The sequence below is a fragment of the Zonotrichia albicollis genome, chromosome 3, assembly GCF_047830755.1.
Source record: "Zonotrichia albicollis isolate bZonAlb1 chromosome 3, bZonAlb1.hap1, whole genome shotgun sequence".
NCBI classification, from domain to species: Eukaryota; Metazoa; Chordata; class Aves; order Passeriformes; family Passerellidae; genus Zonotrichia; species Zonotrichia albicollis.
In genome coordinates this window covers 114,839,263-114,864,387 of record NC_133821.1, presented here as the reverse complement: position 1 = coordinate 114,864,387, position 25,125 = coordinate 114,839,263, and the positions used below count along the sequence as shown (strand labels likewise).

The 25,125-nt window shown below is 38.1% G+C and overlaps 1 protein-coding gene across 2 annotated transcripts in view; it reads left to right on the top strand.

Annotated features, from left to right (window-relative positions):
- The window catches only part of MMS22L (MMS22 like, DNA repair protein), a 90,965-nt gene that overhangs the window by 40,844 nt on the left and 24,996 nt on the right, over positions 1–25,125 (top strand). For both annotated transcript variants that reach the window (XM_074538532.1, XM_074538533.1), the window contains exon 15: positions 24,530–24,720. In XM_074538532.1, the coding sequence (XP_074394633.1) occupies positions 24,530–24,720 (191 nt within the window). The remainder of the gene's footprint in view (positions 1–24,529; positions 24,721–25,125) is intronic.

Below are 25,125 nucleotides of genomic sequence, written 5' to 3'. Positions count from 1 at the left end.
ACAGGTTGATGGTACTTATCAGCTTTGGCTGGATTAGAGAACAGTGTCATCTTGCTTATATAATGACAGAAGAATGAAGCTCGCTCCCAAGTACTTTGCGGTGCGGAGCCGCTGCTGGCAGAGCCGATGCTGCCTCCTACTGCCTGCCTGCCCAGCTGTGCCCAGCTGTGCCCGGGCTTCCTGGGCTCTCAGCCTCTTCTGATTCTCTAATCAGAGACCTGACTGATTAAAGAGCAAGTGTGCATTCTGGGACAATGGCACACCCCTGTCTTGGATGTGTCAAGAATGTTTAGACGAGTCAATTATGTGCGCTGAAGCAGACACATCTGGCTCTGCTTCACCCAGAATATTTCCCTTTGTGCTCTTCTCTCCACTGCTAGCCCCTGAGATGGCAGTTGATATCTCTGGAGAGGAGAATTAATTTGTGCCTATGTATTTTAAAGAAAGTTGACCTTTAAAGTGGAGGAAAAAATCTGAACCAAGGAGAATCCTTATGCTAACCAAACAGATAAATGTATTTGTCTTAATGGAGGAAAATGAAAAGCAAGGAAAGCACCTGCTGGGTGGTGGACAGGACAACATAGATTGAAGCAATTGGTGCAGTTCTGAAAGATTCATTTCAGTGGTTCAGTAGAACAAGCTTTTGGTTTTGGTTCTCCCCCACCATCACTCATACTTTGGCAACTGGGTAATAGCTACAGTGATGAGAAATAGCCACTGGCTTCATTTTTTTCCAAATTTGTTTCAGATTCTGTTACTGACAGCTATAACTTACCAGCATCAACTCTTGCTATCAACTTCTAGGACTGTCTAATCAGCAAAAACAATTTGGTTTGTTTACTTGAAAGCAATGACCAAGTGAAGAGAAGGGATGAATCTCAATACATTGTGTTTTCTGTTTACTCTTTAGTGTTTTTCTGGGTATATACTGTTTGATTCTTCATCCTCTAGGATGCTTTTGCTTATGACTAAATTTCTTCTTGGACATAAACAACTTCTAGTGTACTCATTCCTGGGTATTCTAAGCAAAAAAAAAAAAAAAAAAAAAAAAGGCACAAAAAAGAAAACAGCAGCCTTAAAAGTACAAACAATTTTTCTGTAAAATGTGTGACTATGGGAATGAAAGAGAAAATTTTCACAAAAATCATTGGTAGTGTAAGGCTTCAGTATTACTTGTGTAATCTTAGTATTATTATTGCAATTATTATTTAATGGCATTTGTTCTGATCATTGAAAGGGAAGAAGTGCTTAGCACAAATTGTTGTGCTACATGAAAAAAAATTTAGGGTCTGAGTTTGTATGTAGCCAGAAATTAGAGAGTATTTCTGTGTTCAAATGGAAAGCAAAGCCAGAATTTAAAATTACTTTGATATTTTGAAATCAATTACCATCAACAAGAGGAAATAGTGAAGGCTGAGTACTGAAATTAGGAAGAACGCATGGAAATAGAACATGGAATGCTTGACTTGCAGCCATATTGTCAAAATGGGGAGGTGAGATGTCGGTTTTCGGCTGTTTGGAGGGCCTGGAAAGGCCTAGAGTGGCCTTGGGGCAGCCCGCGTATCGAAGGACGAGAAGAGGCTTCAGTTCTTCTTTTGGTTTTTATGTTTATTAATTGTTTATCTAAAAGATTTTCTTTCAGCCACCAGAGATCTGCTCAGCAGCCAGCCATGAGCACACTCCCTGCCCTCCCGGGCAGCCACGTATCTTTATACCCATTGTTACGTGTACAATATTTATCATTTTTCCCCAATACCATTTATTCTTATTGCCCGGTGCACTTTCAGTAATGACCAATCCCAAAGTGCCACCATCACCACAGAAGATGGAGGAGAAGAAGAAGAAGAAGAAGGACAGGACACGCCCCAATTCCTCCATCTTACTTCTCTAAACCCCCCTGTACAGAAATCCTAAACCCTGTGTTTCACCCTCTAATTAACTAATCCCTTCACCATTCACCCCGGTGAAACCCTCCTATCCTCATACAGGTGTCGTCTCCCATGTAGGGTCAAAGTCCAGCCACCAGACACTTCTGGAACATTCCAGGACTCCCGAGCCCCCCAAGGGTGGTCTCGGTGGCACCTCAGTCCTGAGGTGCTGAGATCCGACAGTGAGAGAAACAGGGTTTCTCCACATCTGGGGTTGGTTGAAGTGAGGTAGCTGCCATTGCTCTTAACCCCATTTCTGCCCTTGCTTGTAGACTTTGCTGCCTGCCTGCTCAGCACAAATTCCTGCAAGGTCCAGTATTGTCCCTGCACTAGCACAATTGCCACCTAGTGCAGGGGGAAAAGCTGGAATTGTTTGTGAATTGGAATTGTTTATGAAGTGGATTGATTCCCTTGTATCTTGCAAGGAGTGTGAAGTATACCTGGTACTTCTGCTTTCACCTCTGTTTACAGGATGTTTATTTATGTGAGTTTCAAAGACCATAGTATCTGCAAGAAAATCTCAAATTTGAAATCTATTGGCTAACTAACTTTTAACAGTGACTTTTTTATGCACACAGCCTGTGTGATATTACAAAGCAGGACTTAATGTGACTCTGCTTTAGGGAAAAAAAAAAAAGAAAAAAAAATTGTTGTGAAGTGTGTTAATAAAACTCCTGCAGGTGAGAAGAGCTGCTTATTTCTGTCTTTCGCTGCTTTGTTCTGTATGCAGTTCTGGATATGTCATTTTACAAAATATTTATGAATAAATTGAAAATTGGAAAGAGTCACAGAAATGAATGACTAGAGTAGGGAGTTTGTATACGTTTGGAAGAGATTTCAGCTAGGAAGAGTTGAACTCAGCCAGTATGGAAAAGAATGTTACAGGTTTTCTGCTGTTCTTCATTGGTTAATTTTGGACAGAAGTTCAAAGTGGTTATTTAGAGTAGGTTGCAAATGTAGCACTCTTGCAGGCTTCAAGAGAGACTTGTGGAACCAAACTTACTTATTTTCTTTTTTTAGATCTTTTTAAAATTTCCCTGTTCTGTTGGAGGAGAAAAATTGAACCTGTTTAGTGCTACTGTAGCCTACTTGTTCTTGGAATTTCTGGGGTGGAAGTGTAAAGATGGCTTCTACTGTATGCACTGGACAGTGGCTCTGCTGAAGAGTGTGATGGGTTTTTGGTGGTTTTGTGTTTGAGTCTTGATATCTGTCTAGAAAATCACTTTGCAAATGCTTTTTTAGGCATTGATACAGGACATGTAGATGTGCATTGCCATGTTCTATTTGGCTTGGAGCAAGTCCAAGTGTCACTAATTGCCTGTGGCTAAATGCTCCAGCTTTCTTTACAGTGGCACTAAAACAGGGACAGTAAAAATGTGTTTAATGGGAAATGAGCCCAAAATAGTAGGCCACCATATATATCCTCCCTAAAAACAGACTGGAAAGAAGAAGGCATGCTCTGCAACGTGTTCATTGTGCATCATCTCAGGATCTTGTGGGGACCTTTTCTAACATTAATTTTTTTGGGAGGAGCAAGTAGAGAAAGGTAAAAGCAGTTTGTGTTTTACATAGTTGTCTGATAAGGTGAAGGTGCTGTCTAGTCCCTCTTTCAGAACCAGAAGGCCCTGTTTATCTCTAATTAGGGTTAATTAAAGCCTGAGGGCAGTACTGAGCCCCTGCCAGTGACTGTAAGGTACAGACATACTCCAGGCTGCAGCCCCTCACTGTAGGGAAGGGAAGGTAACCATGGGCTTGTCACAGGCTCTGATAATGCACATGTGCTAATGCTTCTGAAAACACAGGCAGGAACTTATTTTTGGTCAGATAGTTCTGTTCATTCAATAATTTCTGGCTGCTGTCAAAGAGTTGTATGAAGTGTCTGGTTTAACGTGCATGCTTGTAAATCTGTGTTAAGAGTCAGAAAGCTCCTGGCTCTCTCTGTGGTAGTGCAGGGGCTGCACAGGCAGCCACAGCAGCCATCATGCACACAGCAGGAACATCCTGCTGCCAGGGATGTGTCAACCTTCACTGAGGGCAGGAGAAGGGAAGAACAGGCAAGTACAGATGTGCTTGCCAGGACAATGAGGTTTCCTTCTACTGCTTTTTGCAGTCTTGTTTTCCTTACAAAAAGTCAACCATAAGAATAGAACAATATTTTCATTGATATTCTTTTGTTTTTCTGAAGGTGAATATATTGTTTAGCTATTGGGGATGTGCCTTTGGAAATACATCAATAAGTGTTCCACATGTCTGCCAATTAAAAATATATTAGAGCTGCTAAAGATTTGCTCCCAGGGAATTCCTCTAATACACACCACACCTATATATATATTGAAGGGATATTCTACAGCAGCTTGAACTGCTGAGGAAAAACTCTTTGTATTTGTCCAGTGTGTTACATTTATGTGGACTTTTGTATTGGGTGCAAAGACGACATCAGAAAGATGTACTGCAATCATGTCTTAAATAATAATTAACTGTAAGACAACCATGATCATCCAAATATCATAGGGAGACTGAATATATTCAGACAAGCAGGGGATTTTCCAATATAATTATTAGGCACTGGGAGATGTGACCCTGTTTAGGGTAACAGGGAGCTGTGGTTAATTGATGCTAGGATAATCAGATTTTTGCTGTTTTATTGTCCTGAGACCCTAGGCTTTGCAAGAATATGTGCGCGTGCACTTAGGAAAAGAAAGAAACCCCAAGCATATGAAATTATAAGCCTGAAACTGAACCTTGAAGTTATGCTTACATTATCTTGCCTTGCTGTACTGAATTACTGCTATGATTATAAGTGTTGAGAAATCATTTATATTGTCTGTAAATCATCCCCATTTTACATCACAGTGAAAATTCAATACATCTTGATTCCGAGTAGTTTGTAAAGGTATCTATTTTCCCAAGACATGAAAAATGACTGTCTTTTTCCAAGTCAAACTCAAAAATTGAAGGTGTTCTTTTCTTGCAGCCAAGAAATTTTTATTGTTTTCTCTCCTAAAAGAAAACCTTTGATATGTGTACAGTCTGAATGTTACGACAGAAAATACAGTGGATGCAGTTCCCCTTGAGCTTCATTGTCTTCTCCAAATTTAGAATGTGAGATAAGAAAATGGCATCAAGTTGCACCAGGGAAAGTTTTGATTGGGCATTAGGAAAAAGTTCTTCATGGGAAGGGTTGTCAAGCACTGGAACAGGCTGCCCAGGAGGTATTTAAAGAAAGGAGATGTGGCACTTGGAGAAATGGGTTACTGGTGGACCTGGTAGTGCTGGGTTAATGTTTGGACTTGATGATCTTAAAGGTCTTTCCGACCTGAAAGGTTCTATGATTCTGTAAGGATGGAAACAGAATTTCATTTCATTGAAGTTCATTATGAAAGTGTTTCCACTGCACTGCTGTGATACTGAATCTCTGGAATTTCTAACAGCTCAACCTGCCAAGATTTGAAGATTAAGTGCAGCATTGCTACTGACTCTTACGAAAAGTTTGTCTCTCGCTCTTTTTTCTTCCCCGTTCTCTTTTTCCTGCTCTTTCTTGAAGCAGAGTAATTTCTGAAAACTCTTCAGCAATCCTATCTCCATGTAAATTAATACTGTAAATTGTGCTACTAGTGAGGGTGGAGGGGAGTAGTAAGAGTGGGTGGGGGGGAGAGAAGAATTAAAATCATTCCAATAAATGGTTTAATTTATGCCTCAGCAGTTAAGCATGCTCCTGGTTAACAGAAATACCCTTCAGCTACACAGGATTTGGGAGGGTTGGAGGGCACTCATTTGCACATAAATAGCCATTAACTGATAAATTCCCAGAGGTCTCCTGTTGCATGCTAGTGGTTCTGACCTACTTAGCTAGCTTAAATTTGTTTTACAGAATTATTATAATTCCATCCTTGGTACTTAAACTTTGTGATTAATGCATGCCTCACAATACAATTAAAGTATAATTACACAGTTTTACAGTTTGCTATCATGGTGTTATTATTATTACAAAGAGCTGGATTTTGCAAATATTAGAAGAATTAGAGTTCTGATACCCATCACTTTGCTGTTATTAAGTGATTATGTTAAATGGGACCCCTTTATGTCTGAAGAATGAAGTGGAGAGAGGGGAATCATTAGCTAGCACATCAGATGGTTTCTAAGTGATTGAGGAAGAGATGTGTGGTGAGTTTTTTATACATCTCTACATGATAGGTGCAAATACCTTTTGTTCATCTTTGCCAACTGCCTTATGACATGCTCTAATCTGTGCTGCAGTGCTTGAAAAGGTTTCATACTAAACATCTCTGTAATCTGTTAAAAATCATTTGTATGTGTTAAACTTTGATTTTATTCCACTTCATTGAATCTTTTTATTACAAGGACTTTTTCTCATATTCTTATAAAAACAGGAGCAGCCAGATACAGATGTTCAGTAGATCTGTTTAGTGTAGGGTAGGGTGTGTCTGCAAAGATGATACAGATGTTTCTCTTGTGCTCTGTAAACCCAGACCAGTTCTCTGTGAGGGATCTTCCTGACTTTTCAGTTTGTGCATGAATGTGCTGCATATTTATACTGGCTGCAAATAACAATAAGTCACAAACACTGCTATTTTTACCTTAAGGGTTACCTGGCCATCCTTATTTTTCAGACCAAACTTTTTTTTCTCTGACTACTACTCATTACTCAAGGAATGATCCAAGAATCAGTAATGTTACTTGAATATGACCTAAAAAATGAGTGCTGTGGTGCATAATTGTTATTACATCCATTTTCTTTTTTTTTCAATGCAGCTGTTTCAGAAAGCTTCAGTCTTTAAGTTAATGATTAATATAATTAGGAATTAAAAGGACTGAAAAAGATTTTAAACAATATTTTCCTTATTCCATTGAAGTAAAAAAATCTAATTTTACTTTGTTTATCTATGAATATGTGCTATATTGCAGAGTTCACTGGTGGGAAATGGATCAACTGATGCATTTTCTGAATTACACATTCTGTTCTTCTAAAGCTCTAAGGTTATACTATAATATTTTTTATCTATAATTGCAACGGGAGTGAAAACTCCAAATGTGATACAGAAATCAAATGTAGCACCTTCTAGTCTTATTTGATCCAATGCCTTAGTTTTCATTTTTGCTTAGTTTAAAAAGACTTGTTGCTTATGTGGTTTTCCAGTTTTCCTAAGTTGTGCTATTCATTTCTTCAGCAATGAAAATATTTCTTCTTTTTAATTCCAGAGAACACAGAGAGTAAAAGACAAATAGAAATCTCTTTCTTGGAATTACTGCTTTCGCATCTGTATTTTTTTTGTCTGTATTTATGCTGCTACAGTGATATAATCTCTACTTTTGCTGTTATCATTTGAGCTCAGAAAACATTGGTCATTATTACTGATGCATGGAAGCATTCAGACAGGTAGCCAGTAATTATACTTGGAAGAGTGTACTATATTTCAAGGCTCCCTACTTGAATATTCGTGAATTGGTTTTATTTCTAGTCTTTAAAAAAATACTGCACTGAAGCGATTTAAATCATTTTCATGTGGCACTGCAAAAATGCAAAGGCACATTACCAGAAAGAAATGGTCAGCAATAAGAGCTGTTTTGCAAAGTTGGCTTGCAACAGCTACAACACTATGTGGAGAAAACAGTTATCCTGTAATAATAAGACTAATGAATTCAGAAATCCATTGATTGAACTGGCTCTGGGTAGATTATGTGCAGGCTTGCTTCAAGGAGAGGAATTTATGAAATGTTTGCCGCATCCAGCAAGCACTGCTGCTATAATACAGCTGCCTCCTCAGTGGTTTGCTTTGATCCTGTGGAATGAAAGGACAGGAGGATCAGCTCAGGTCTAAATGAGATTACAGCTGGTTCGGCAGCTTATCTGGTCTAATGCCAACTAGTGTGGCTTTGCACGTCCTAAGGGGTTTACAACAGAAACTGTTTATTGAGTATCATCGGTTTACTCAACACAAGCAGGCTAATCCTTCCCAGCCTCAGCATGTTGTAGGATTGTGTATGAGCCAAACCAAAAGCTGGTGCAGCCAGGGCCTCCAGAGCCCTTTGTCTCGCTTCATATTGATTTTTTTACCTGTGTTAAAGACAGTAAAAAATAAAACCAATAACCAGCCCTATTGTGAGCAAAAGGTTAATCTGAGCTAAAAATCTTACAAAGGCATCTTTTAACCCTAGAAGGGATGGTAGCCTTTCTCTGACTTTTCACTCACAGGATTTTCTAGTTTAGGGCTTTGAAGAGCAAAATAAGGAAAACAGCTGCAGCATAACTCTGTGTCTTGAAGTTGTCTCTGAATTCTTTCAGCAGCTGCATAGAAAACTTTTGCAGTTATTTGCGACATTATTAACAATGTGTTGTCTACCTGTGGTAGGTGATGCTGCATGGCAAGGCATGACATGCTGAACATAGGCAGAGTAGTAGAAGCTGAAAGGTGTTCCAGGGCTCATGCTGTTTTCCACTATAGTGGCTTTTATGTAAAAAAACATCAGAAAACACCTTCATCAGCTACTTTCTCAGTGGAAAAACAAATATTGCAAACTAGGCAAATGCATCTTAAGAAATTAAGTAACAAACAGGCACATAAAATCAGAATGTTTTAAAAACTTAAAACATGCTGCAAGTTTTTAAACAGCATTCCTGTCTGTTTTGATATTAAGTACAATACAATATTGCAAAACCAGCACAATTTCATACAATCCTATTTTATTGTGCATATTTTCTATCTGAGGTGAGTCTTTTGGAAGGCATTAGAGCATGTCATTATAATCAAATGTTTTTTATAATATAGAAAAATATTAGATTAAGCTTCAGGAAGCCTTGCACAGTAGTAGCAATACATTTACACTGAAAAGAAACATGGTAAGTTATCAAATCTACATTGTTGGAATTATTGCTAAATACTTTTGTATTGTGCATATTATTGGGACTAATTAAATTGCTTTTGCCATGATGTGGAAAAGAGAATTTGTTGGCACACCTATCTGTCATCAACTACATGTGACAGACTTAAACTGGAAGGCTGTTGATTGCCATGTAAAAGAAAAGATGACAATAACTTGAGGAATTATGAATGGCTCTTTTCTGTTTACTTCACCTAATTGGAATGAATGCCTATTTAAGCTATATGTAAGCAAAGACGTTACCATGGACACCATAGAAGAATTAGGAGTGTCCTGTGGAGAAATTGCTAATAATGTGAAATATAAATGTGAACTTTAATAATACTTAAGCCTAATGGATAAGATGTGGACAAGTTTCAAATGTAGTAATTGTTCATTTACTTGTATTCTATCAAATCTGGTCTTAAAGCTATAGGTTACTCTCATGAAGTGTTACACTTTAGCATGTTTGAAGATAAAAAGTATTGTTGGTAACTGCTTAAAGTGTGTTCAATCATCTGAACAGTGCAAATCACAGCATTTTGTCAGACTGTGAGAAGTTTTGCCTGGATAATGCTTCCCACACACACAGGTCGCAAGATAAATTATGTGCACAGTTTTACAGCCTAGCTGGTGCTGGAAGTTAAATGGATGCCCAGTGGTAGAACTTGTAAAACATTTTCCTGTTAACACTACCAGGCAGAATTGATGTTGTTGATGGTACCTTTGATCTAATAAATGATCAGTTTTAACAGTGATTTTTACTGTGTTTCAGAGAGGATGATGAGGTAAGTTTAGCAAGCCTGCCATTCTTCCTGGATGTCTGATTAGCTCTGTATTATGCAGTGCTGGGAACAGTGTTACTATGGGATGTTTTGTACCCATAGTAATCACCTCCACTAAAAAGATGTATTACACGAACAGCATCCTTTCCTGCAATAGATACTCCATGAGGAACTAAATTGATTTTGCAAGAAGGAAATGAAATACTTTGTTTTGGAATTTGGAAACAAGTTAGTTCATTATCTCGAGTACAAGTTTCCCTGCCTTCCAAAATCTGTTTTCTCTCTTGAGAGGAAGATTTTCCTAAACCACTTACAGTGTATGACTCCGAGCAACTTGCTAGAGAGTATCCACATGCATATGGGTTTTGGTTTTTTGCAAAGACAGCTAGAGAAGCTGGAGCAAGAGAGTTTCATTTTAGAAAAGAAAAACTTCATTTGAACTACAGTTCCTCTCTCTGTTACAGTCTTGTTTTAAATTAAGAGGATTTTTGAAGTATTTTTCAAGCTTCCTGCCTTAAAAATGAGTTGTGTGATAATACCGACAGTGTTACAGGTGTAATGGTAAGATAGGTCTGTTACTGGAAAAGATTTTAGAATATCTGAAGAGAGAGCTGTGGGTAGTAGTACTTTTAGTTGGTTTGTTTTCAGTATTTGGGTTTAATGTTTAATATTTTGATACTCTCCTCAGGACTTGGTGTGGTTATCCTCAGAGTCCATTTCACATCTCCTGAACCCATCAGAAAATTTTAACTGAGGTGGCACCGACTCAACATATGAATATCTGCAGCCAGAATAACAATTTTACCAGTTTGTCTTTGCTTCTTTGTACTTGAGCCTGGGTGAGGACACGCTCAGTGAGGGAAACTGCATTTCTAAAGCTGTGCTAGATAATGGAAGACATTGGAGAAGTTGTCCTAAGTGAATGTTTCACACAATTTGTTGAACTTTGGATTTTATTTTTTTTTAATTTTTTATAGCAGGGCTAAAAAGAATTTTAATGATCTTTACATAGCCAAATTTTACCATCACATTTCTAAGATTGTAAACTTTCAAAATTATCTGTATTCTTTCAATATATTTGAATGAAACACTGTTAGCTGAAAGAAAGATCCACTTTAGTACAGTGTGGGTGTCTCTTCCCCAGTGTGGGGAGTCCATCCAACACTGAGAGTCTGATTAACTACTGGGGTCTGAATTTTAAGAAATTATTTGTTTAGGCTCAACCTTTAAGCATCAGTTTTTGTTTCAGCCATCTGTACTGTGTAACAAATTACTTTTTAAAGTGTAAACAATAGTTTAGAGAAGAGATGAACCTGTCCCAATATTATAATTCTCTGTCAGCTGCTGCTGATCTCAGACTCCCACAGAAGAGCTAAAGGCAGGATTTTGGAAATTACCTAAAACTGGATTTCAGTGCTGGCCTTTCAGCACCATTACTTGGCATTCCAGTCACACTGTGTAGTTATCATTTCTCATGAAATTTTTTTCTAAGAAAAAAAGACAGTAAGGAATTGGTAAAAAAGACTTAGCTTGTAAAAATTCAGAAAATATGTTGTATCTGAGTCTGGGCTGTTGTGTAGCTATAGACAGCTACATTTCATTGCCCTCCTGGTGTTCTGCAGGAATACAGTTCAAATAAATTATGTTGTATAAGTAAGCAGCATATTGTGTTCCCAGTAAAAGAAAAGCATTGACATACCAATTTAAGTTGAGCAGAGGATGAACAAGATCATTAGGGGGCAGGAGCAAATGCTCTTACAAGGAGAGACAGAGAAAGATGAGTTTTTCATCCTTAGGAAAGGAGAGTAGTAGGTAAGATGGAATCAGATTTGTCACAAAGGTTGTAGGAATCAATGGACTGAGATTATGAGGAAAGAAATTTTTATTAGAAATAAGGATAACATTTTCACAGGCATTGGAACAAATTTCTATGACAAGTTGTAGAATTTCCCTCCTTGGTTTATTGAAGATTGGCATTATGTTGAGCCAAGGATTGTACCTCCGGGGGTCCCTTCCAAAAAGGGGTTTTTCTGTGACTTTAGCTTTTAATAAAATTGCACAAAAGAAAACCAACAAATGACAAAATACAAATGGAAATCCTGTTTAACATAATGTCTGAAGTATGATGAACTTTACAAGTACTGCTTAAATGGAAGAGTTTTATGAAAGATACCTATTTGCAGTCTGCAGTTTGTCTGTTTATTAAGTGACATGGCTTATAAAAACATTTGCTCCTCACTTCAGCATTTCGGTTTCTCAGATAATCTGGCGTTCTGATTCTCACTATAAATTATATTTGTGTCTGAGTCATTTTATAGTGATGTGGAAGTTTTCCATATGCCTTTACTGGGGATTTCAGCAGGAAATGTGCCCTTGCCACCAAAAATCCTGGTGGCATCCTGTGCTGCAGCAGGCAGAGCATTACCAGCTGCTGCAGGGGAACCCTTCCCCTCTGCTCAGGGTGAGACCACAGCTGGGAGTGCTGTGTGAAGTTCTGGGCTGCTCAGTACAAGAGAGACATGGATATATTGGATAGGGTCCAGTGAAGGGCTGCAGAGAGGATTTTGGGACTGGAGCATCTCTTTTGTGAGGAAAGGCTGAGAGAGCCTGGACTGCCGAAGGGGGATTTTTTCAATAAATAGAACTGAGGGGAGGGTGTGAAGAGGACGGAGCCAGGCTGTTACTGGTGCCCAGTGACAAGACCAGAGGCACTGGTGAGTCCTTCTGAACATCAGCAAACACTTTTATTTTCATTGTGACTGAGCACTGGCACAGGTTGTCTAGGGACATTGTGGGGTCTCCATACTAGGAACTATTCAAAAGCCATCTGGACGTGGTTGTGGGCAGTCAGCTTCTGCAAGCAAGGAGTTCACTCAGAAGGTCTTGATGGGGTTGAGTGGATCTTTCTTTTGATTATTTTGAAGTATCTTTCTTTAATTATTTTAAAATAATTATTTTATTACTCTTTAACAAGGAACAAATGGTGCTAAATTTATTAGCTGTGACCCTTGAGTCTTTCATTGTAACTGTTCTGCTGTGATGGCAAGAAGGAAGAATCATGGTACCAGCAGTGATGTGTTTTTTCATAAAAGCACCTAACAGTTAACACTTTCTGTTCCCTATTTGGCAGATATTAGCATTTATGTTCCTAATAAAGTCTGAACTTTAATAAATATAACCTGAAGTGATCTGGGCTCCCAGTACTTTCAGATATAAAATAGCTTGGAAACAAAATATCCTGTTTAAAAAACAAAACAAAAAAAAAAAAAAACCAAAAAAAAAAAGAAAGAACTTTTGTCCCTGGTAACTTCAAGTTACAGAAGTGTAATGACAGTTTCTCAGTTCTCTAACAAATATTTTAGATGAAAGATTACTAGTGTTTTTCTAAACAAAGAAATTAATAAAATCTTCAAAACCAAAGGCTGAAGTGTCTCATGGTCAGAGCAGATTATGGAACTTGCAATGATTTCTGTAAGCTTTCTCCTGCCCATCAGTGGTGAATGAGTATTTCTTTTGAACTCTAATTTTGTGATGTGACAGGTAATTTATTGGGGAATTTTGTCTTAATAAAACTAATTGTAGTGTTGCAATACTAAATTTTGTTTAGATGGGGATTTTTGCATATATATGAACTAAAAAAGGGGAACACAACAGCCTAGAATAGTATCAATTTCAATGCAGCTTGTTACATTTTTTTCTTTATTGTTCTTTGCTCTTTCAGTGGATTAAAAAATTCTGTGTCTGACCTATACTGAAAGTCTGCTTAGGGAAACTAAATGTCTTTTTATCTCTACTTTTTCTATTGTTTCTTCAAAAGAGCAAGCACCTGTTCAAAGCAACAAAATGACTCCCAGTGCCTTGAACAGTGCAGAATCTAGGAGAGACCACTTGGCTGAGATCTGTGAATGCCTAAGCCCTTATGTTAAAATGAGTACCTGGACACTCTCTCCTAGGGCTTCAGATTTTGGGGCAGCAGAGGGTCACTTTGTGTGCTTGTGCCTTCCAGTTTGTATTTTGCATTGCAGACACAGGAAACTGCAATCTTAGCATGTGCCTCCATAGTACAGGGGAGAAGCTAGTATGGCTGAGCACCAGTGAAGGTAATGAAGGAAAATGCAGTTGGGCTCAAATCTGGTGTCTGTTTTTCCCAACAGTATTCCACAAACTGAAATGTGAACTAGTTGCACTGAATTAATACAGGTTGCGTTGTCTTTGCTGCTCTTGCAACCTTATCTTTTCTAAATGTGATTAGGAAAAGGAAACAGCTCTCTAACACAAATTTGCTAGGGTGGCTGTGGCAGATGTAATATTCCCCCACAGCAAACCTAGACAAAGAAAGCTCAGGCTCTGTTGCTTGCATTTAAATTATGGTCATAACAACTTGACTTTTCTGTGCTGCAGTTGAACCCTCTGAGAAGGGTTAAGGAGAAAGTGCTAAGTAATATTCTGCAGCTTTGAATGTTTGGCTTTTCTGTACCTTTGTGTTTTAGAGTTGTGTGTCTGTTCTTGTTAATATCTTTACTTTGTCTTTGAGAATGGTAAGGATGTTGGGGATTTCTTGTTCTCCCCATGTATTTTAAAAGTATTACTGAGCACACACAACATGCTGTCACAGTGATCGCAGGGTTCTCTATTACTGTGCTTAGCTATAGAGAGGATTATATTAAACTCTGTAACCTTGCTGGAGCACCTCTGTACATTGCTGCTATATTGATAATCTTCACATGATTCACTTGCAGTTGAAAATATTTTATTCACAGCATTAACACTTTCAATCCCAGTGAAGATTAGAATCTTTATATCAGGAGATGAGTCCCTTGATGGGCAGATAATTTTTCTAATTTTTAATATTTATTTATTTATTTATTAGTGTGGTCTTGCAACTGTTGCCTCGGACATTTCTTTACTTAGGCATATAGAGGGAATAATCATCAAGCCTAGCCATTCAAAAATGGGTAAAAAAAAAAATTTATTGATGAATGAATTAGTGGTTAACTATGAGGTTATTATGCTGTTTAATTGTTTACAAAATAGTGAACGCTTTTGCAAAAGATGTGTTCTAAAAGAAATACACAAGAACATTATGGAGTAACTAAGAAAAACATTTCCTAGTGCTCCCCATCCACAAATTATCTATGAATCAGTGGATTGAGGGAGCAACACGAGATTTGTTGACATTTTTTGACATTAATACATGAATGAATAGCTTTCCTCTAAAATCTGATGTTAAATGCATAGAAAAATAATTGGAACTTATTGCCCCTCATCTTTAATATTACACATTATAAAATCAGAATTTTGGTGACACTTCTACTTCATGTCTTTAAAGTAAAGAGAATCCAGTCAGTAGAAAAGAATTCCAAGTTTGATTTCCTTTAGTTTGTCCCTGATTATATTATGGTAGTTCTTCTCCAAATCCTTGCTGTTTCTTGTAATTTAGTAGGAGTTGCTTCAGGTAGACTGCTGACTCATTTCTCCATTTTTGTAAGACTTTGATCAAGCAATCAGTGGAAAGTTCTTCTTAGTGTTTATATGGAGTATTCATTTGGATCTCATGATTATGTCATCTCTTTGGCCTGCATCGCTGCAAGTCTCACTGAGGATCCAAGTCCCTCTTCTGTTGTAAGTGCATGAGGTAAAGGTCACTGCAGGAAGAATGGGGTAAAAGAAGTGGTGTAATGTAGTTGGGACATCTGTCGCTGCTTGACACTTCATTTGTGTGTTTTATTTTTTTTTTTCTTTCTTAGTTAAATTCTACTGAATTTGCTGTGTGCCCATTTTCCTCTTTGAAGAATAGCCACATTTCTTCCTGCAATTTCATGAGTTTAAAAGTACTGTCGTCTTTTATTCTCTTGTTTCTGCCAAGATATCTGTAGGTGATATCTTGGGAACTTTCACTGCTCTTCAGTAGGAAAAAAGTAAAGGAGTCTATATGAATGACACCTAGATTTTGAGTCTTTGTCACACCAATGTGCAGTTTCCTTCTAAAAGTCCAGAAGGTGAATTCCCAAAGAATATTTGAAGTTTCAAGGGATTACTGTGTTCAGAAATGTTTCAGTTTTACAGACTAACATCCCTTACTCTGAATGCTTGGTTTGAAAATTTTGAAGAGGTTTAGGTCATGGCTGCTTTTGCCAGTTTTAGTGACTCCTTGATTGGGAAGATCATTCATTTAATTAGTGAGAACTTTGCTGGTTATATATCATAGCACATTATTGTTTTCATATTGCTGAGGAAAAAATGGCTGTCTTAGAAGCCTGAGACTTCCAGTTCAGTTTTTTTTCTGTGGTACATACTGTTTGCTCTGTTACATCCAAATATAAATAATTCAGTGAAGAACATAAATCTAGCAAATTCCTCTGTATTAGTTTCAGACAGAGCCCCATTTCTTGAATTGTATTTCTGTAAAGAAGTAGCGGTTGTGTATTAAAAAATTTAGGAACTTGGTCTTTAAATTTAAATAGTGTATGTTTGCCCTTTTTTATGTATCGTGGGATCAGTTGCAATGGTTATGTTTTGTGGGGGAGTTTTTTGTTTGCTTTGTTTTTGTAACCTTAAAGTTGGAAAACTATAAACTGGTTTTGATTTAATTTTATGTCAAAATGTAATTGATTCATTTTAATTGTGTAATCCATAGACTGATTTGCAGAAGATGCATGAAACAAAAAAAATTAAAAGCAGTTAAAAAAACTGCTTATGAGAATATTAAAAAAATCATAAGCACTAGATTCCTTATCTTTTGGTAGAGCGATTCATTAATTACTACATCTTGCATCATCTGTTTTCACACCCTCTCAGGTAATATGAGAAAATATTACTTCACTATAACATGTAAAGGGATCTGAAACATTTTCTCCTCTCTTCCCTATGTTTTATTGAATATTTCAAGTAATGTCTGAGAAATTAAATTTGGCCCTAGTCTTCCAATCAGCAGAAGGTAAAAAGTAGTGGTTTAAAGTGGTTTAAACTTCTTAAAATGTGTATATCTTCAAAGGGCTTTACGTCATTTCCTGAATAGGTTTAGTTATGAGTAAGGATCATTTTGTTGAAGGCATTTTCTGTTGGCATTATTTAACTTGGGAAGGTGACCCTGAGCTAAATTGCAATGTGTAATTTGAATGCCCATGGGCTGCCCTTCATTGGCTTGATTGGGAGAGATTATCTGGATTTCTAATATACTTTAATTACTCTGCTTATATAAATTGTCACATTAGAATCTTCTTAACTGTTGAGACTGTTCTGTCAATGATTCACTAACAATAGGAATATACTAGGCTCTTCCACTGAGATTTGAAGATTTATACCACCAATGAAAGAACTGGAATGGCTCTATTTAAACCTGCTGTATCTTCAGTAAGAAAGAGTATGTGATCTGCTTCTACATAGGCAATGATTGATGTGTGGTAAATTGAAAAGATCTGTAGCCTTTTTTATTTTGTTAAGACATTTTTTCAATTAAGGCAACACAATGCAAAATATGTTTTAAGATGTTTGGGTGTGATGTAGTCCTAATGTGTGTGTGGCAAAAAACCAAACAAGCACAGTGTGAGTGGGAGTTTTGGGTAGAGAAAGGTAGAGTGTCTTTTAGCTAAGGTTTTGCAGGGAAGCAGTGGTAATTGAAATCATAGACTGGGTCAGGTTGGAAGGGACCACAGTGGAGTCATCTGGTCCAACCTCCCTGCTCAGGCAGGATCATTGTAGAGCTTATGGCACAGGATTGTGTGCGGGCAGTTCTTAAGTATCCCCAGTGAGGGAGACTCCACAACCTCTCTGGGCAACCTGATCCAGTGCTCAGTCACCTATACAATAAGAAAGTTCTTCCTCCTGCTCAGGTGGAATTTTCTGTGCATCAGTTTCTTTCTACAGTGTTGTGGTGATGTTGGCATCTTTTGACCTTTTATTCTTGGGTATCTCTCTGCCTGACAGCTCTGTTCAGGTGAGCTGAAAGGTTGCCAGCACTTGGAAGAACCCTGCTCTCAAATGGTGTAGGGGTCTTCCAAGATACAATGGTTAATGACCTACAGTAACAGGTCCAGCTCACCAGCAACACATTTGACACATGTAGTATATGTATCTTGTACACTTGTACAACAAGCCTCTCTTGCCTCCTCTCTGGGATTTTGTTTCCTGTTAACCTACAGAAAATGTAAAGAATTGAATCCAGCGTGTGTGGTGGGCCCAGAGACATCTGATTTAATGTCATGAAAACAGAAATCTGTGTGTTTGGAACCACTTTTAGAGCCCAGCTGCTGAATATGTGTGCTTAAGTGTCTTGGGGTTTTGTTTAGTTATGTTGTTTGTTTGTCATTTAAATCACAGGCAGCAGCTGCAGTGATGATATCTGCTCTCTAGTGATTAGTGTGTCATACTGGGAGAGAAGAGTGTCCTAGCCTTGTTCTAGGATTTTGCATTTTTATCCAGTAATTGATTTCACATTTTTATCTAGTAACATAGAACTCAATCAAAAGCAGAGCCCAAAATAGCACCAAAACTGGACCCAGCTGCCCTCCACCCTGATGCTGTGATTCACTGGTTGCTACATAAAGAAAAGTGTATTCTGTGTTTGAAAATACAAGTAGCTACTGCTGCACCTTATGCAAACTGCCTGTTTTTTTTGGTTTGGATTAGTCGTGATCAAATTTCTGGGCCCCAGTAGACAGAGATTGAATCAGATGCTCAGCTCAAGGCTTTTGTGTAGATTAGTTGCAGGCATCTAGGGAACTTTCTGGTCAAAAGAGGGTCATCTGACTAAGTGATCAGTTTGGGAATTATTATTCAGGAGTCTGATATCTGTTTGTGCCCTGCTTTTTAACCATTGCATCCTTGTATCCCTTTGGATCTCACCCAACATCTGAGAGACCTCACGTTGTGTATGCTTCCTGTTCCTGATGCAGGTGTGCTGTAATGCTGATACTAATGGTGTTGTGCAAATCCACTATAAAGAACTTGAGCACCGTGAGTGAATTTAAGCATTTGATAAAATTCCTATTTATAGAGAGTTCTGAGAAACATCCCACTTTCCTAGTTAGCCCTCCCTACTCCATTGCAAAAGTCAGTAATTATCATACACATTCATAACCAGGCATGTTATTTGGACTTCCTTTTTTGAGTAAACATTTAAACAAATAGTTTATTGAAGCAAATTAAAATGAAGGGTGAACACTAAAAGATAATTTAATAAGTACTAAACTGATAGGGGTATGTTGATCTTTGATATTGTGTCATGATTTTTCCACTTCTGCTTATACACTCTGTGGTGGTGGTGCTATTGTTATGGCTTCCACAGTGCTGACACATTATATAAACTGTGAGATCTTTTTCCAAATGTTTCTTCTCATGGATGGGAAAATGTGGGTTTGGTCTTAAGTTTCTTGTTTTGCTTAGCTTTTTGAAATGTAGTTTTTAATTCCACAAAGGTGGGTGAAAATTCTGTGCACTTTGAGAGCTCCTTCTGCAGTCATACCAGACTCAATATACTGGGTGCTATATAAAAGGCTGTAAAAAATAAACTGTATCCCAGAGAGCTTAGAAACAGATTTAAAAGAAGGCTTGGATGTTTGAATCAGACTTGGGTAGAATTTAGTCACCTTCCTTCCTGCATGTCTCACTGAAACAGACTGAATATGGAAGTGTCTGACAGCATGTAGGTCACTCTGTTTTAAGCACCCAGCTTCCATGGGGACCAAAACGTGTGCCCAGAGGCATTAAGGCTGTTTTCATAGATCTTAGCTGTTTAGCATCCAGCTTAGGCACTTTGAGGCCATAAAGTAGATGTTCTAGCACTTAAAATTCTTGTAAGCATGCTGTCAGTGCCCTTACTAAACATGCTGATAACCAGGAGTTCAGTGCGGAGCTCTGCCACTTGGCACACCTGCATTCATAGCTGGGGCCAAGAGAAAGGAGCTTCACCTCTTCACACATGAGGTCAGATGGCCACAGTCATTCAGTGAAAAGAGAGCCAAAAGCCTTTATTATGAGATGCCTGAAACCCAAATCTGTGATTTGCCACCACTCTCTGAGCTGCACCACCATGCAGTTAGCGTGCCTTTTCTGTGAATCCAGATCCATTTCTTTTGCATGAATCTGCATTTGTAAGAGGTAGGATCCTGCAGTTTGTTACTTGTGTCTTGGCACAGTACTAGGATACTGCATTGAAAGCTGAGTTGAACCTAGGTGCAGCCATTTTGGTTTTGCCTTTTTGAATGCCAGTACTATACCTCAGATTGAAACCAGTTTTTATTTTTTAATGTTTTAAAAAGTCCTGTATAAAAGTACTTAACTCACTATAAAAGTGTGTTTTCCTTTACACTTTGTATGATATTTTATGGTATCGGAAATGGTTGTGGTTCAGAAACGTTACATGTATTTGGTGTCAACTGCATATTTGAAGCACAGACAAAAAATAAATGCCTGTGAACAAATTACTGAGTAGAAGTTGAACAGTGAGTTTGTTAACATGAGAGCAGGCATCAATGAAACAGGTGCTATAGTTGCAATGTTCTATAACATGTAATTAAATGACATAATAGTCAACTAGTTGAATACTCATACTGGATTTTCAAAGGTGTATGGAGGGCACACAAGGAATTTTTTCGGCTTAATCTTGGATAGATTTAGTTCCTGGAAATGTGTGTGGCTTCTGCTGAAACCTTGCTTGCAGTTCCGGTCACTGTAAATAGCAGTTCTGATGGCATGACAGGAAGAAGTCAGTAGAGGTATTAAAGACGTATTGGTGTTTTATGGCATTTGAAGAAAGTGAAATTGAATTAGTAGTTTTTAAGTCATTCTGCAATGCTCTGCTAAATATTGTTTGACTGCTAAAAGCTGAGTGTACTGCTTGTCAGAAATTGGATGTTTGGTGTCTTGAAACACCTTGGAATCCCAGTGTCTGTGTCTGGTGGGAGGGGCAGGCCAGGCTTTGCTAAAGGTGAGGCAGTGCCCTGCTCCACCCCCAGGCCGTGCCCAAGCCCTGGTTGAGCTGTCAGTCGTGGCAATCAAGGCTGAGCAAGTTGGGGCTGTTCAGTCTGGAGAAGAGATGGTTTTGTGGAGACCTCATGGAAACCTTCCCGCGTCTGAAGGGGCCGACAGGGAAGCCAGAGAGGGACTCTGCACCTGTCCTTGTTGTGACAGGACAAGGAGTAATGGGAACAAACTGAAAGAGGGGAAATTTAAGTTAAATTTAAGTTAAATAAATTCCTTATTGTGAAGTTGGTAAGACGCTGGAAGGAGTTGCTCGGAAATATTGTGGATGCCCCACAAGTATTCAAGGCCAGGTTGGATGGAGCTTTGGGCAACCTGGTCTAGTGGGAGACGTCCCTGTCCATGGAGGAGTGTGGGAAATAGATCATCTTTAATGTCCCAGCCAACTGAAACAATTCTATGATTCCATGAACTCTGTTGGTAATCTTATTGATATAAAAGAGATATTATGCAAGTTCCATTGATTTGCAAAGGGCACAATGCACTTACTACCTCTCTTTGAATCTGATTGTGATGGTGCTTTGCTTCCTTTCACATTGCCTCAGTTTTTGTGGAAGTAACTGATGACTGTAGTTTAAATTCTATGCATCAAAACCATTCACCATTTTAGAAATACTCATATATCTCTTCCCAATTCCCTAGTTTTATCCAAGCGTGTTGATCCTTCGGGTGGTGGGGTTTCATTATTAATTTGTTTCAACATCAAAAGGTCATTCAGGTCCTTTAAGAAGACTTTCTTGAGCCTAATCTAGGCTGTACTGGGCAGCTGAGATTTGTAGATGCTGTGGCTGGCCTGCCTTGGACTGGGAGTCGAGGAGCTGGGAATGCTGTCTGTGGAGAGCCCAGTGTCTGTATTCACAGCCTGGGAGACCCTGAGGGTGGTAGCCCCTGGCAGTGCTGGTAGGAGAGAGGTCTTCTCTCGAGCTGGGGAGTTCTGAACCCTTCTAGATCAAATTAAATGACATTTTTTCATTAAGTCTGGATGTTATTATGTATCCATTGCAGATTACAGACTAGTAGTGACTTGAAAGTTTCCATAATACAGGCAGGCTGATGAGTTTTGTGTTTTACTCTTCCGGCTTGACAAAGTTTGGCTCTGTTTTAGTAATGCAGGCTTGCAAGGGCATATTTTATGATTACTGTGTCTACATCCAGATAAATGGCTGCAATTCTTTACTCTAGGTGTAGGATATAGAAAATAATCCTGTATGCTATTATACCTACATATCCAGCACAATCCTCATTCAGGTAGCACAAGCATTATTCCCTTCTTTAATAAACCCAGGGTTTATTTGATCTGATGGCAAAATGAAAAATAAAAAACAAAAAAAAGCTTTTTTTTTTTTTTAAGAAATAGAAAATTCATTATTTAAAAGTAAAAACTACACCAAATTATTACCAATGTAATAAGGCAACTGGTTGTTCCTGAGTTCTTAGCAGAATAGAAAATCAAATATATAAAGTTTTAGAAACTGAGTAATGTTTGATGGTATGCTTGTCTAGTGTTAGAAAAAAGTAGAAACCTGTATAAAAAGTAAAATTGCATTTATTCATCTTTTAGTAGAGTTAAAAATGTGCTAGTTTGTAGAAATAGCTGGCTACTTCAGCTGCAGCATATATTGATGCCCCATCTATTCCAAGCATTTACCTTATTGCCAGCATTTGTGTAGGTTACTATGAATAAACATAAATAGTGATTTGTACGTGTTGCCCTTCCACTGACACAGAGATATATTACCTTACTTTGGAAGTCTGTACACCCTTCTACTTTGCATAGATGGCTAAAGGAGATGCAAGGCACCCGTCTTTGGAGAGGCAATTTAGAGGAGAGAAAAAGGTCTTTGTGCAGTTTTACAGTGCAGTCTGGGTGTAAGTAGGGCAGAATTTGGTCCCAGAAGTTTTATTCTCTGCATTATGAGGCATCATGTTTCCTTTCCTAACAAAATAGAACAGAAAAGCCCTTTGTTTTTACTGTTAAGCTTTTTGCAATAGACAAAAATAATTTTTTTAACTTTTGTCTTTTGCCTTGTCTTTACCATCTCATCATTTGACCTCTACACCTCATGGTTTCTACACCCTTTTCTTTGCCCTGTTTTCATGAGGGGATGCTCCCAAAGAAGTGCTGCTTGACTCTTTATGCTAATCTTGCTTCTATTTCAGTTCATGTTGACTTGGAGAATATGCCTTGTAAATAGGAATACCAACTGGCATACTGAATATAATCCTCAGTTTCTAAGCATTGATTGTTTTCACAGCATCCTTAAAGGGTAAGCTGTCTCACTATCCAAATATCATGGCTGGGAAACTGAGGCTAACAAAGGCTGTATGATTTATGTGAAGCCACAGAGGGAATAAATGTTGGGTTTAGAATTCCTGGCTTCTGCTCCTGTGTTTGGACTCATGCCATCTCTCAAAGAAATCCTTGATTCCTCCTAATGCTGCATACCTTTCCTTGTCTGTTAAATGTAGCCATTCGAAAAGTAGCTGGTACTCAATTCTCTCTGTCTGTCCTATTGAAACTAATGAATGCCTGCAGGCAGGCATAAGGTATCGTTACCTTTGACAGCCAGTATGTTTTATGTTTTAAATTATGTGTTGGGCAGAATTTTTGGATACTAATTTGATATAATGAGATGCGCTTCTAATATCAACCGTAGTATGGGAAGGCCTTGCAGCCAACCTACTCTTTATTTAAAATTATTCCATTTCAGATGTCCTAATGAGTGCTGTGAGTTGTGTAATTCTTTCATAATTTTCCTCCGTTCCCAGAAGGGAACTAGAAGCTGGAGGTTTTTCTATTTTTGTTTTGGTCTATTTCAAATTAGGGTAAGCATAAAATAAAGATCCAGGGGAGGATTTTTGTGAAACACTTGCTATTGTGAGAATGGCAGTTAAGAAAAAAACATTGTAGTCTAGAAATGTTAGTGTTAAGGCAATTCTCAATGCCTCTGCAGTTTGCCATTATCTTATAAATATCTTGACTCTGACTTTACAGTGCTGTTTATAGAATTTAATAAAGCAAATGTAATAATGCTGCTTGTGCTTTAATGCACAATCTCAATTGGGTTGACCAGAAGATAAATAGGAACAGGAATGATAGTGCGTTCCTACAGATTGTTTTTAATAAGCATGTTATTTAGTTGATCAGCCTGCTGCTATAATGCCTCCTATCCTGCTCTACCAGACAAATTTATTAATGTCCCCCCCCCATTTCTCAGAGAACATTGATTCCCTGAAGACATATCTCTATTAAACCTCTAGAAAGTCACAACTTCCAAATTAGATTAAGTAGCAGGAATGGTACTAGAAGAATCAAAGAAAATTGAGTGTGTTATTGAATTCATGCCACATTGTCTGAGGAAGAGATGGGAGTTATGTGTAGTGGTAACTTTTGTCTTTACTGTACTAACAAAGCTGTGGGCATTGCTGTCAAACCTAATTGTCTGCAGTGCATCAGGATAAAATGAATCTTTTATCTAACCTCGTACCTAGTGAGATTGTACAAGTGAGAAGTAGATTTCAGAAGGAAGCTTTACAATTGATCAAAATCATTTGCCATTATTGGCTGTACACAACTCAATCCTAAAAATCCTAGTGACAGAAATTTTAAAGAAGCACCTGCCTTTCGATTGGAAGCAGACTTGCTTGTCATGCTAACGGTTGCAAAATGCAGATATTAATTTTAAAGCTGCCAATTTCTCATTTTGATCTGACATATTAAAAAGCATATAATTAATGGTTGACATTAGTAATTAACATTAACTTTATGGTGCTTAATATGCCATCATTCATCCATCAAATAACTAGTATGCATAATGTCTTTGCATAAAGGCTTTAATTGCTCAAAATGATCCTTCAGTTCTCAGACTCTACAGTTTAAAGTAGCTGTAAATACTGTTTAAAAAGATGTGAATTTTTCATTTATTGTACGTAAACATTGTTTTTGTTTCTCCCTAGGAGCGTGCATGAACGTGTAAGCCAGGGACCTCAGCTGGGAAACACAGCCCCAGATGCACAGCTTCCATTAGTGGCTAAAGAGCACCACCTTGCTGTCGCCAGTGCTCTCTGGAGAAATTTCTTTCCCTACTTGAAGAGCCAGCGAATGTCTCAGACGCCGCCTTCCCCACAGCTTGCTGATACAGCTGCAGGTTAGCACTGACCCTGCCTGCGACCTACTGGGTTTGGTGCTCTTCTCTGGGTCACAAACTTTCAAGGAGTTTGTACTTTGGGATATTTCTCCTTCCATGTAGTAACTTAAGTGTGTATAAATGAAAAAAGTAGAATCTGTGCTAAATGTTTTGGCAGAAGGAAGTATTGTAGTGTTGAGTTCCTTAATAGGGTACAGACACACTGAGAATGCCAAAGGGGTTTGAAGCTACACAAACCTGACTTCTTTTTCACTACTAGTCACAAATTATAATCAACATGCAAGTGTTATACAGTATAAATAAGGATACTGTTTTTCACTATATTCAGAATTTACTTGTTTTTGTAGACGTTTATTTGTATTGAACTGTTCATAATGGTCGAGATTCAAATTAAATTTTCTAAAA